Source organism: Phocoena phocoena, chromosome 15 (assembly GCF_963924675.1).
Source record: "Phocoena phocoena chromosome 15, mPhoPho1.1, whole genome shotgun sequence".
NCBI lineage: Eukaryota > Metazoa > Chordata > Mammalia > Artiodactyla > Phocoenidae > Phocoena > Phocoena phocoena.
This window is the reverse complement of record NC_089233.1, coordinates 46,591,335-46,606,302: the sequence shown is the minus strand read 5'-3', so window position 1 is coordinate 46,606,302 and position 14,968 is coordinate 46,591,335. Positions and strand designations below refer to the sequence as shown.

Here is a 14,968-nt window from a genome sequence, read left to right as displayed (position 1 = left end):
ACTGTTTTTTGTTTGTTTGTTTTATGTGGGTTTTTTGTTTGGCTTTTTTGGTTTTTGTCTTTTTTTTTTTGTATTAGAAAAGTTTTTCTTCCACTGCTGAGTTTTGATTATAGCTATAAGCAATTTTCTAAAATTGTGATAAGGGTTTATCAGAAATTTTCAATATCCAATTGATGAATCTCCAAACTACCACACATCCCGTGTTCTCTGTTTCCTCAGATTGAAGGGGATAGTGAAAATGTGTCTTCCCTCCCCATTTCTTCTCAGGAATGTCTGTTACTCATCCCTCTACCTGCTTCTGGAGGGCTCATGATTTGAGGAAAATGGGATATAGAATGTCTCTTAGAATCTCCATTTCAAACTAGTTTCCTGAAATGACGAAGCTTTATACTTAACTCCCTACCATTCTTTTTTTTTTTTTCCTGGAGGTTTCCTCTCTGTGTACTTATTTCTGTCCAGGGAGACTGGGGAGGCCTGTAGTCAGTTCTCTTATCAGGCAGAACTACATACGTTAAAACTAAAAGAAAGAAAGGAAGATTGAGTTAAACCGGCCCTAAAAATATTGATGTTCCGTCACTGGAAAGGTTGACAGGTTCTTTCAAAGGAAGGTCATTTTGGAAGCTTAAGAAACCTTTTTCACTTAACTCTAGTTTTCGCTTTTATGTAAGAGCTCGTCACAGGTTTTCCCATACTATTTTATCATGATTCTGATAGGTTTCAGAATGAAGAAAGGAACGCAGCTTAAAGAGTGCAAGGCTCGTGCAACGACACTGCACTTTGAAATAAGTCAGGGTGATTTGTCTTCGTCAGTTGTTCCGTAATGGTGTTTCACTTCTTTTACAGCATGAAATAAAATCTTGTGATATTATTTCAAAAAATTCACTTGTAAATTTTAGGCCAAAACCATGAATGACTCTAAATGTTTTCAAAAATATTTAACAAATATTAGTTTAATTTTGTTTTCTCTACTGTTTATACTCTAAATATTTTCCTTTGACCAATATTAGAAATATTTCCGTTGAAATCTCCAGACATCAAAACAACTGTGAAAACAGAGAATTGGTTATAGCTAAATGACCAATTTTCTATAGGATAACTTTATCACATAGATAATGAAGAAATTATATAGGCATTCCTTTGAGACCTCCTCTAACAATCAAACCAGAGGTTTTGATTGAGAAATTCCCTTATTAATGTAGACTGAGTGAATGAACTAATTTCTTTGTAACGTTTTCTAATGGGAACTTTCCACTGATGTGAGGGCAAAGGGAAACCCCTACCATCTTCACTGTCATGAAAAAAAAACAAAAACAAAGGCAGCCCTGGGCTTCCCTGGTGGTACAGTGGTTGAGAGTCCGCCTGCTGATGCAGGGGACACGGGTTCGTGTCCCGGTCCGGGAAGATCCCACATGCCGCGGAGCAGCTGGGCCCGTGAGCCATGGCCACTGAGCCTGCGTGTCCGGAGTCCGTGCTCCGCAACGGGAGAGGCCACAACAGTGAGAGGCCCGCGTACCACAGAAAAAAAAAAAAAAAAGGCAGCCCTTGCCACATATAATATATTTGACTGACAGTATAATACAGCTTTCTTAGGTGATCAGATAGAAGTATCTTGATGTTCTATTGAATTTCAGCTCTACCATTCCTCATCAAAGCAGTTACTGTAATACAATGTAATAAATGAAAGTTGAAATGGAATGATTATAAGTAAACTTGAATTTTGTCTTATTACCTGCCACTTATAGTAAAACACCATGAAAGAAATTGCATCTTCTAGGCAATCAAGAAATATTCTATGATCTTGGTATTACTTACACCAAGGTTGATTTTAAGACTTTCCCTGTGGGTGGAGTTTTTTTTTTTTTTTTTAACCATCTTTATTGGAGTATAATTGCTTTACAGTGTTGTGTTAGTTTCTGCTATATAACAAAGTGAATCAGCTATATGTATACATATATCCCCTGGGTGGAGTTTTACAGAATAGAAATGATGTCATTTTTCCCCCTAGACATTAAGACATTCTATTAGTTTTCTTTTGATAAGTACCTTTCTTATAATCGCCGCAGAGCAGGAATCATGACCTCTGGGCATTTCACTGAAACAGTCGCATTTACAAGTATCTTCTTAAAATTGAGACCTGTCTTTGTTTTTTCTTTTCGATTTGGTGTTATTCTTTTTTGTTCGTTTACAATACACCTAGGAAAGTATAAAATGTGTGTTTTTATTCTTTTTTAAAATTAATTAAACTATGTTGTTATTCTTTGTAATGCTTTACTACCAAGGCAGATATAGTAGCTTTAAAGATGGCATTGACAGATTTTTAGAATCAGACCAGATATTTGTATGCAATTAAAATAGAAAATGACACCCTACAATTCTTGAGACATTTTGGAAACACTTTGGCTCTCCAAATTGATCTTTTTCTATCTCCAGAAATTATTTTGGTTTTGGATTAATTATTTCTCTCAGAAACAAGAAATCGTTATCACTTGAAATGTTATCTATAATATGCTAACGTCTCTTCAGTGAAGCAGGAGTTCAACATCCAATCAGAGCAGATGATGAGAGGAGATGAACTCCAGGAGATATGTCTGCAGCCAAATTTGGGCTGCATTGCCTGTCTTCACGGGAGGGCACCAGTGTGGTTGTTTCCTGTAAAATTCAGTGGCCAGGGTGTGTGTGCCCACCTCTCTCCATTTGTACCGTCAACACATAAATCCAGGCCTTTATCATTTCATACCATGACTGTCAATGTGGCCTTCTCTCTGGCTTCTGGTCTACCAGTCTTAGCTCCCCTTTTACCATCCCAACTCTGATCTCCTTGCTAAATTTTCCTAAAACAACGATCTGATCATCTCATATCATGTTCTAAACTTTCCTTGTTTTTTTACTGCCTACAGAATATAAAAATCGAAGCTCGTTGCCTTATGGTTAGGAGAGAAAGCAATTGCCTAACTTATTGGCCTCTAAAGGAAATATCAGAACTTCTCTTTAAATTTATTTTTCTCATCCTTCTAAATTTGTATGTCTGTGTATATTTCATAACATATATAATTTACTAATGTATTAGTACATGGATATAATTGATGAATAAATATACATATATTAGGGTATGCTCAAAATACATTTTACTAAAAGAATACACGCACACACACACACATTGTAGATCATTGATGTAACTTCTTTCTTTCCTTTCTCCTTTTCCACAGTTTGGGCAAGGCAGGTGTATTAAATCTGTCCTGTTGGTAGACCCAGAACTAATCTAGACACACTCTTTAAGTCTGCTACAGGTGTTTAGATTTGCTTAGCATATCCTTTAGACAAAGGCAATTGGTAAATATGGTCTAGCCATGTTTCACCTCTTTTCTTTCTCTTTTTGTTCTCTTCGGAATATTTCAAAGGGGCTACCAATCAGGTTCTTCTGTTTAGCCTGGGCTGGCTCTTATTTTCTCATTCTCGTTAACTCCTTTACTGGACTCTTTATGCGTATTCTGGTCTGTACATATTCTCTCCCATTCTCCCTGGTAGTTGTCTTTCTGTCAGTCGTAACCTATAGCACTATGTTTCGATGCTTTCAGCCGCACGCAGTCTTCAAACCCCAGGCACTCCATGATTATGTAGGGCTACAGGTACTACCAAGGCCACCACTGCCACATCACCAAGCTATCCCACCCCCGGGCACTCACTTTACCTCTTATACTTCCTCCACTGCATGGAGACCACAGTGCTAATTCTGAGACCATCCTAACTTTCTTCTTCATGGTTCACTCACTTTGATTATGAGTTGTTCTGGCATTGGGAGCTAAAAATGGCACTCCTGCCATGGTCTGAGGCTCTCGATACTCCATACTCTTTTCGTGGTAGTATAATGTATTTTTCTCCAAAATCTCAGTTGTCTGGGAGGCAAAGGTCTGGCTCAGAAAGGTTGATTGAAGGACAGCTCCTCAGGACACTAACTGTCCTGACTAGATCCTGTTTCCATTTTTTTTTTTTCCACTTTAGTCTAAATGTATATACGTCCAGACAAAAGGGATACACCTTTTTCTCAAGAAGAGAAGTATTAACAGACATTCCCAGGCAAACCGGTCCTTATGATTCCTGTGTTTAAAGTCCTCCCAAGACAACTAACTGTCAAAAGGACAGTTGGATATCTTCTTCTGGAATATCAACAGAAGAAGAAGGGACTTCTGAAGCTCCCAATGCACTCCCCATGAATGATATCTGCATTCAAGTTTTGCATGTTCTGGCTATGTCTGCCTCCTTAAACTTATCTTCTATCTTCTCTCTCTAGTATTTTGGTCATTTTGAACTATTCTCCATTCCTAGACAGCGCCTACCTCGCTGCCTTTGTCCCTGGCCTAAAAAGCCTCCCCAGCCACCACCTACCTGTTGAAATCCTATCCATTCTTGCATACCTAGCTCACATAATAGTAATGATCATCAAACAGCCTGTGTTAACCATCTTCACCAAAAGTAAACTCTTTCTCATGAGATGCCCTGTGGCATTTATTTTGTGGCATTCTTAAGATAGCCTTGTCACATCCTGACTTGATGGTTATTCTTGTATAGTTTAAAAAAACATTATTTCTATAATACCTATCCTGCTAGTTCATAAGTTCTTTTAGGACGGTTTCTATGCCATATTCATCTTTGTATATTCCTGACTGCCTAGTTATAATGTTATTAATATATAGGAGGCACATTTGTATTTCTAGAGGGGATTGTATGACTGAATGAAATGCTTCTTCTGATGGAATTTTTTAACCTAACACTGCTGAGAATTTTCCTGTCAGCAAAGAGACAGTAGCGTATCATTCTGACATTCCTTTGAGGCACATGTTTATTCAGTGTCCACCCTCTTACAAGAAGATACTTAATAAAAAAAGAAAATCGGTAGCTTGATTATATGCTTAGCCAAGAAATTTATTTTGCACTTCTAAGGAAAATCTCCAGCAAACCCAATTACTCTCCCAGCAATGCACTTCAAAGGAGAGACGAATGCATTTCTTGTACAGAATTCTGGGATATGTTTGATCATTAGTCAGGGCAAGTAGTTTGACTTGAGGCTATTTACTCAGCAGGAATAAAAATTACAGCATTGCTTCAACCAAGAGGAGTGTCCCATCCCTTCCCCAAGCATAATTTAATTTGATCTGTCAGAGAAGTAATAGAGGTTTGCTATAGAAATGAGTCACGATCAGTAAGATTTGGTTGACTTTTGGGCTATTAAATGCTCCTTCCCCTCAAATGGCCTTTTTCAGGAATAATAATAACAGAGACACTTGTCACCCAGTAACTGACTGAGGACCTGAGAATTTCACAGCAATGGTTATTACTGAAACAGTTTTTGTTTTTCTCAGTCTAAGCCTTGCTCTTACACTTGTGTTTTTTTTTTTTTCTCTTAATACATGTAAGTGTTCTATGGCTGATATTTATTTCAAGTAGGAAGTGCCACAAAATATTTTTGATGTAGTCAAAATATAAAGTAATATCGTTAGACTTCTAATTACAAATATACAAGAGTTTTGTGGATAAAATCAATTTATGGAAAAAATGGCTTTAAATGTTAACTTTTTAAAAATACTAAGTACCTGTTGTCTTAGTGTATATACTTTACACTTTCTGGGGAAAACAAATTGCACATCACCTTTCAACATGTAATTTTTCAGCATTTAAATTTTTAATTAAATTTAATTTCAGTTTATAAGGTGTTTATTACCATTTGGCATATTCTTCAGCTAAAATAATTAACAGCGATGATTAAAACTTTCCATGCTTGATTTTCTTATCTCAGTTTTTTAGGAAAATAATGCTTTAAATTTATAGAAAATAAAGAAACTGGTATATAATCCCAGATGCATTAGACAATATCTATTTATAATTTTTCACCATGCACAATGCTGAAAGCAAAATTATTTTTTAATTTTTAGACAAAAGAAATATACAAAGAAAGCACTGGTGAATCATTTGTTATTGGTTACTTTTAAAAAAAGAGTAAAACTACTTCTGTAACATTAATTTTAAAAACTTAATTGCCATGTTCTAATGGGAGTGTAATGAGTTTTCCTCGCAGTGAACTCTAATGAGTTTATGAACGTGCTGCCATATTTATGGTAGAGGCTATGCAAATTTCGTTCATGTTTATTTATGCATGCATTACATTTGGGAATATATCTAGGGACCATAAGGTTGCTGGAGAATTTGTTACAGGAAAGAAAACTTATGAATAGGACTTCTTATCCCAGGAGTGGAATTAGGTAAAATTAACAGAGAATTGAAGTTATCTTTGATCATGATTTTTTATTACATTTTTATTCACTTTGAGGAAGTGTTGCCTGCTTTTTTTGATGTTCAGCAGAGCAGTACAATGCAATATACAGAAGCATAATGTTGAATTTTCATAATAATGCTTGTGATGCAAATGAGGCACACTTCAAAAAGCAGGCTGATTAGCATTTCTTGGTAAGATGACAGTCCCCTCTTTTTTAAAATTTCTGTTCATTAGTTTTATCGGTAGATTACATATCCAGATTTAAAATTTGAAGTGCATACTTTTTGTTTATAATTATAATGTGAATTTAAATAGTTTTAGATTGTGCGTTTAAAACAATTCTTCTGCCACTGAATTACACTCTGAATTAATGAGCTGTTTGCCACCTCAGAGCCCTTTGCTTTGGAATTCAGTCCGGTTTAAAGTGAACTCCAACCATTTCAGGCCCTCATCTCACAAAAGGTGGCGGGATTAATGAGCTCCAGGGGCTCCGTGGCTCTCTTAGGGGCATATATCACTAAATGCTATTCTCAGGAAATGTTATTCTTTTTTTTTTTTTTTTTTTTTTTTTTTGCGGTACGCGGGCCTCTCACTGTTGTGGCCTCTCCCGCTGTGGACCACAGGCTCTGGACGCACAGGCTCAGTGGCCATGGCTCACGGGCCCAGCTGCCCCGCGGCCTGTGCGATCTTCCCGGACCGGGGTACGAACCCATGTCCCCTGTATTGGCAGGCGGACTCTCAACCACTGCGCCACCAGGGAAGCCCGGAAATGTTATTCTTATGCAGGAAGATGGGAGTTGAATGTGGAGAAACGGTATTTAAACAAATGATTTGACAATTGCTGATGAGGAGTGGTCTTATACCCCACTAGGCATATATGAGACAAGGGCTTTTGCCTTTTCTAACTGAAGCAAAATTAAAATTGATGTATATTTTAATAAGGCTACTACTGATGTAAAAACAATGCTCCTTTAAGGTTTATTACCTAACTTTGTTTTCATTTTCACTTAATGGACTTTCTAGGGCTTGGACAAAGAACTTACACACGCTTCCACCCATATATTCTAGCCGATTTATAAAACCTTCTCCCTAGCTACTGCATAGGAATGACTAACATTTTTCTCCTCTTAGAACTTCTCAAGGCATCTTCATAGTCTATATAATGGAGAGAGTAAAAATGCGAGAAAAAGTTGTCCGTTTATCTTCAGAGTAGAATTTCTTGGTAAGCTGACAATCCCCTCTTTTGAAATTCATGCTTAGTAATTCTATGAGAAGATTACATAGCAAGAGTTTCAGACTGAGGCAATCAAACCCTTTACCTCTGGGGAGAATTATCTACCTAAAGTTGTCCCACTTAATCTGGACAGCCTGGGCTAGGGATGGCAAATTCATGGTAATCCTGTAAATATTTCTTCTTCTCAGGCAGACATCACTCATCAATCACAGCCTTTTTCTTCATGGAACCAACACTCTTCACTAAGACACAGCCTCAGAATTCTTCTCAAAACTATGATCCAGGCAGCCTCTACCTGTTGACCAGAGTTGACAGGTGAAAAAACATATTTGCCACTCTGGCCTGGTCAGCCCTCTTTGCCACAGTTAGGTGCTGTGACCACTTGGACAGACCTACAAAATCCTAGCCTATCTTCAGCTTCCAATTACACAGATGTTAAGGTGGGATGACATTGCCATCTTTGAGTTGATGAAATACGGTCTTCTCTTTATCCGTCCTGATGCCCTTTTTACTTGGATTCAACCTTTTTCTACCTTTTCCTTCCTGGCTGATCATCCTCGTCATCTACATTTCATTCCTCCAACTTTATTCAGGTCTTACTCCTGACCTCACCATTCATTGTTTTACCAATAGAGTGTGAAAATATTTTCTAATGGATAAATTGTCATCTTCGATTAAAGATGTGTTGATGTTGCAACTCTAACTTTGGCATGCCACAGGTGTTATGGAGCAAATTGTGCACCCACCAGGCATTATTTGATGTCCTTGCTCAAGCCCTCCCTTGACAGGTAGTAACACTCATCTAAAAGCAAGGGAACTTTCTGCTCGTGGACGCCGCCGAGCAAGCATCTTTGACTCTCCTCCCACCCCCCACCACTGCCGTCATGTCTTAAGTCAGAGTCACCCAAAGAGCCCGAACAGCTGCGGAAGCTCTTCATAGGAGGTTTGAGCTTTGAAACAACCGATGAGAGTCTGAGGAGCCATTTTGAGCAGTGGGGAACGCTCACAGATTGTGTGGTGATGAGGGATCCAAACACCAATTGCTCCAGAGGCTTCGGGGTTGTCACGTATGCCACTGTGGAGGAGGTGGATGCGGCCATGAAGGCAAGGCCACACAAGGTGAATGGAAGAGTTGTGGAACCAAAGAGGGCCGTCTCAAGAGAAGATTCTCAAAGACCTGGTGCCCACTTAACTGTGAAAAAGATTTTTGTTGGTGGCATTAAAGAAGACACTGAAGAACATCACCTAAGATTATTTTGAACAGTATGGGAAAATTGAAGTGATTGAAATCATGACTGATCGAGGCAGTGGCAAAAAGAGAGGCTTTGCTTTCGTAACCTTTGATGACCATGACTCCGTAGACAAGATTGTCATTCAGAAACGCCACACTGTGAATGGCCACAACTGTGAAGTAAGGAAAGCCCTATCTAAGCAAGAGATGGCTGGTGCTTCATCCAGCCAGAGGGGTCGAAGTGGTTTTGGAAACTTTGGTGGTGGTCGTGGAGGTGGTTTTGGTGGGAATGACAACTTTGGTCATGGAGGAAACTTCAGTGGTTGAGGTGGCTTGGGTGGCAGCCGTGGTGGTGGTGGATATGGTGGTAGTGGGGATGGCTATAATGGAGTTGGTGATGATGGTGGTTATGGAGGAGGCGGCCCTGGTTACTCTGGAGGAAGCAGAGGCTATGGAAGTGATGGACAGGGTTATGGAAACCAAGGCAGTGGCTATGGCGGGAGTGACAGCTATAACAACGGAGGAGGCGAAGGCGGCTTTGGCGGTGGTAGTGGAAGCAATTTTGGAGGTGGTGGAAGCTACAATGATTTTGGCAGTTACAACAATCAATCTTCAAATTTTGGACCCATGAAAGGAGGAAACTTTGGAGGCAGAAGTTCTGGCCCCTATGGTGGTGGAGGCCAATACTTTGCCACACCCCGAAACCAAGGTGGCTGTGGTGGTTCCAGCAGCAGCAGTAGCTATGGCAGTGGCAGAGGTTTTGATTACTGCCAGGAAACAAAGCTTAGCAGGAGAGGAGAGCCAGAGAAGTGACAGGGAAGCTACAGGTTACAACAGATTTGTGAACTCAGCCAAGCACAGTGGTGGCAGGACCTAGCTTCTACAAAGAAGACATGTTTTAGACAATACTCGTGTGTATGGGCAAAAAAACCTCAAGGACTGTATTAGTGACTAATTGTATAACAGGTTATGTTAGTTTCTGTTCTGTGGAAAGTGTAAAGCATTCCAACAAAGGGTTTTAATGTAGATTTTTTTTTTGTTGTTTGCACCCGTGCTGTTGATTGCTAAATGTACTAGTCTGATCATGACGCTGAATAAATGTGTCTTTTTTAAAAAAAAAAAAATAATAATAATAAAAGCAAGGGAAGATGACAGCAGCCAGAATCCCATTGCCCATAAAAACAGGCTCCTGACCCCCTCCTCTGGCATTTGTGTCTCATCACAGCAAATCTGGATGCAAGAAAATCAAAGAAAAGGAATATTTTCTGAATCCTGGAGAGATCTATTACTTCAAGAGCCCAACCCAAGTTCTGCTAAAGATTATGTATGCTTCTATGTTGGATTCTCAAAATTTAGGTTTTTTACAGATCACAGCGACTAAATGAAATATCACTAATATGGTAAAAAGCACATGGGAAAGAGAGCCATAGTTTAAAAATACAGAGAATTTCTAGACATCTAAGATATTACAATTCTGTTTGCAATTCATTACATGAGAAAACAAAAGAGCCCAAAGATGGGAAGGTGAACATCTCATGCCTGCAGTACATGGCTGATTTGAAGCTCTATGACAGTTCTAAAACCCAGCCTAATATAGTATGAAACATTCTGAAGAATGCTATTGAAGATATGCAAATAGAGTTTGGAATGGAAAAATGCAAATCATTTGGACTGGCACAGGGCCAATTTATCTATTCACTCAGCGAATATCAGAACTTCACAGGTTTAACTCATGGGGAAATATACACATGTAGACTTCCTTCAGGTGAGGAAAGATTCAGCGTGCAGCCAGCGTTAAGTATTTGCGTTTTGTTTGCCACTGTTGTATCAGGTGTGTGTTAACTGGAGTGTTTAATTCACATCCTAATGTCATTTTAGGAGCTATTTAGTTCTCTTCTTGATGGAGACGTGAGGTAATCCAGGGCACCACAAGCTGATGGGCAGGTTTTAGAATATCCTGGTTTAGATGCAGCTGGAACCTCTAAATAATTCCAAATACTGAAGAGATTACTATACACAGCATAGTACGTTTTAGTTGGATTAGGTCTATATACATATACATAAACTCATGATATTGGAAAATGAGGTCTCATATTAATTTACAAAAAGCTTTCTGTCTAGGAAAAGAAGTGGTGGTGTCTTTGGGAGCAACACAAAGAACTAAGTTGTTATTGAGACAAAGAATTAAAAGGGACTGCTCATTTTATTTATGATTTTTTTTAAGCTTATGCAGGTGACTTTTTTAGTTTTGGGACTTGGACATTTTGATTTCATTCTCCCTGGAGAGCCACCTAAACTGGAGGCTGGACACCAGATTACAAATTTACCTTCCCCTTGAATTTGTAGCCCCTAGGGAGATGGAATTGGTTTAGTTGCTAATGAACTTTGGTCCCCAGCACAGAATAATTACAGTGGAATATAATGACAGTTTGAAGAGCAACAGGGGGATTTTACCAAATTCTATTTACTCTTCCCTCATCCCATTTACAGGTCAGCTTATTAAAGTTGTGACTTCTTGGTAGATGGTTTCCATGGAGGGACACAATTTCATCTTTGGATAAACTATTCTAGGGTTAATTTGAGTCAACAAACATTGATTTGTGTTTCACATGTGAAATATGATGCTGTCATAGGAGTTATAGGGGTACTGAGGTGAATGTGAAAATCTGCTTGCCCTTCACTAAGATGGCTTGAGGGTCATGTATGCAAAGATGTGCACAGTGAAAAGGTAAAATGTAGTAAATGTTATCATGGAGGCATAGAATAGTCAGCTTTGGAGACAAAGAGATACGTAGGGATGAAAAAGACATCGATAGCCATTTTGATTTGGGAGCTCACTGTGACTGTAGGGAAAACAGCTTCCTTAGAGTTGTGGTGAGGCAAAAATTGCAGTGGGAGGGGGGAAAATTGCAGTGGGCACAGGAAGGAGTAAAAGGTAAAAACAGAGATGTAAAAGTGCATCACTCTTTCAAGTAGTTTGGTAGAAGATGGGAAGGGGGACCTATAGCTTTGTCACCTTTGCACATTTGCAAGCCCATGTAGCATCCTTCTCTGGGAGAGCCTATGGCAACATTAGATATGGGAGCATGCCCTGGAGATGGCTCTGTAGCAGACCTCCCACTCTGTAGTTGCCAGCCAGAGATCACATTTCAGTACTGTGTCACAGGACCCCTGCACCCCCATGTGTCCACCTGATCTGGGGTACAAGACTAGGGAAAGCAATGAGAAATACTTGTCCACCTGGAGGCAAAGTTTGTGAAGAAATTTTCTTTCACTGCTTAGTATTAATAATGCCCTTGGTTGGGAAGCCACCCATGTCCTCACATGGGCCAAGTTTAATTCTATTCTGTTCTATTCAACAAACTTATCCCTAGGTATTCTGTGTGAGGCCCTGCTTTAGCTCAAGGTCTACAGCACGGATAAAAGAGGTTCCTGCCCTCAAGAAACTCAATCTCTCTGGGGAAGCAAGAAGCAAAAGTAGCATTTCATTATAGTCTGATGAATATAGGTACAGTGGAGGAATGAATGACAGGTTGTGAGGATCCAGATGACAGGCAGTTAGACCAACCTGGGGCATCTCAGATGGTTCTAGAGCCGAGTCTTGAAAGATGGGTGAGAATTATCCAGGTAGCTGAGAAAAAAAAACCTAAAGAAATACTCAGGAGTATGAACCAAAGTGTGTGGTTAGTTAATCACATGAGGGTATGGCTAACGTGGGAGTGCTGGGAGCTGTGAGATGTGCCTAGAGAGGGAGGCGGGGCCTGGCCCTGGAAGGACTAACATGTCACATCCAGATTCCTGGGTCTTATTGTATAGATAATGGTGGGCTATGGTTACTATAGTGATTTGAGCAGGAAGCGGCTTGAATGTTTTAGTCTTTTACAGAGATTATTCTGACTGAAGTAGCTGTGTGTGTGTGTGTGTGTGTGTGTGTGTGTGTGTGTGTAAAAGTGTAAAGGTGAGCTGGGCAGAGACCAGTTTGGAATATAAAGTGACAGACCAAGTAAGAAATCATGGCCTGAATGAGGCCAGAGGAAGTGAGATTGGAGAGGACAGGCAAAACTGTTTTTTAGTGACCGAATGCTCTGGTAGAGAGTTGGGGGCTTTAGGTGCCTCTGGAATTCTGGCCGTGTTGACTAGAAGTGCTTTTGTGGCTCAGTGAGAACCGTCTGCTTGTCTAAATGATGATTCTCATAGACATTTTCAAAACAGGGTGGAGTTTGGAGGCAGAAGATGGAGCTATATAGAGTCAAAGCAAGGAGGGGGGAAAAAGAACATGAAGGAAAGCAATAAAGAGAAATGGAGAGGGCATGCTATTATTTGCTGTCTCGACCCATGTCTTAGCTCACCTTCAGTTTTCCAGCAATACTTTTTCTCTATTTTTAAATTTTGCATTACTAAATACCTTAAAAAATGACCATAGGACATTGATGGAGTTACCATGGTTTGCGAGTGTCTGAGAAGCAAGTTCTAGAAGCACTATGTTGGTGGCCAAGTATGTGCTTATATGATTTTATCAGACATCCATACGGAGCAATGAAAGCCAATAATTTTTGGGGGGGTTGCTGAAGTGGAAGAAATGACAAGCGTTAAATAAGCAATGAGAAAAATGTAAAAGGAACCAGTAAGCACCACTATCGTTAAATGGACCCTGCATACTCATCCCTCAGAGTGTATTTCAGTTGGTTCTGGGTGTGTTGTGTGTTGCACCAGGTGGCCAGTTTGCTCATTTGGTTGGAATCCTGGAGTAATGAGGTCAGAATTAGGGGCTTAATATTCCTGCCGGCCATTGGTTTTAACCTAGTCCGTGACCCCAGAAGGACACTTTAAACCTCATCATCCTCCTAACTTTTGTCTTTGGGTGCAGGGGGGCACCAAGCAGAACGTATAGATGGCTTTCCAGCGCGTCTGTCTTCACCAGCAGAAAGCTGTGCTCAGATAGGTAGGATTACTCTTTACATGAAAAGAGCAGGCTGTTCCATAATTAGAAAAATTAGAAACTGCTGTGAGAAAGGCAATAACTGGTTGCTGTTGAATACCCATTCTTGAATTTGGGTTGCAAGAAATGGGGATCTGGGAGCCTTGTTAATTTTATGGCCTGTGATGAGAGTTTTTTTTTGTTTTTTTTTTTTAACATCTTTATTGGGGTATAATTGCTTTACAATGGTGTGTTCGTTTCTGCTTTATAACAAAGTGAATCAGTTATACATATACATATGTTCCCATATGTCTTCCCTCTTGTGTCTCCCTCCCTCCCACCCTCCCTATCCCACCCCTCCAGGCTGTCACAAAGCACTGAGCCAATATCCCTGTGCCATGCAGCTGCTTCCCACTAGCTATCTACCTTAGGTTTGTTAGTGTGTATATGTCCATGACTCTCTCTCGCCCTGTCACAGCTCACCCTTCCCCCTCCCCATATCCTCAAGTCCGTTCTCCAGTAGGTCTGCGTCTTTATTCCTGTCTTACCCCTAGGTTCTTCATGACATTTTTTTCCTTAAATTCCATATATATGTGTTAGCATACGGTATTTGTCTTTTTCTTTCTGACTTACTTCACTCTGTATGACAGACTCTAGGTCTATCCACCTCATTACAAATAGCTCACTTTCATTTCTTTTTATGGCTGAGTAATATTCCATTGTACATATGTGCCACATCTTCTTTATCCATTCATCCGATGATGGGCACTTAGGTTGTTTCCATCTCCGGGCTATTGTAAATAGAGCTGCAATGAACATTTTGGTACATGACTCTTTTTGAATTTTGGTTTTCTCAGGGTATATGCCCAGTAGTGGGATTGTTGGGTCATATGGTAGTTCTATTTGTAGTTTTTTAAGGAACCTCCATACTGTTCTCCATAGTGGCTGAACCAATTCACATTCCCACCAGCAGTGCAAGAGTGTTCCCTTTTCTCCACACCCTCTCCAGCATTTATTGTTTCTAGATTTTTTGATGATGGCCATTTTGACTGGTGTGAGATGATATCTCATTGTGGTTTTGATTTACATTTCTCTAATGATTAATGATGTCGAGCATTCTTTCATGTGTTTGTTGGCAGTCTGTATATCTTCTTTGGAGAAATGTCTATTTAGGTCTTCTTCCCATTTTTGGATTGCGTTGTTTGTTTTTTTGTTATTGAGCTGCATGAGCTGCTTGTAAATTTTGGAGATTAATCCTTTATTCTGTTGATTCATTTGCAAATATTTTCTCCCATTCTGAGGGTTGTCTTTTGGTCT

At 39.7% G+C, this 14,968-nt stretch overlaps 2 protein-coding genes across 2 annotated transcripts in view; both read left to right on the top strand.

Annotated features, from left to right (window-relative positions):
* MACROD2 (mono-ADP ribosylhydrolase 2) overlaps nt 1-14,968 on the top strand; it is a 1,967,591-nt gene that overhangs the window by 823,838 nt on the left and 1,128,785 nt on the right. The gene's annotated exons all lie outside the window — the stretch shown is intronic.
* LOC136134581 (heterogeneous nuclear ribonucleoprotein A1-like) lies at nt 7,059-9,546 on the top strand. Its single transcript, XM_065892233.1, is given in 3 exon segments — nt 7,059-7,082; nt 8,397-8,749; nt 8,751-9,546. Coding segments are annotated over 3 exon segments (1,173 nt in total).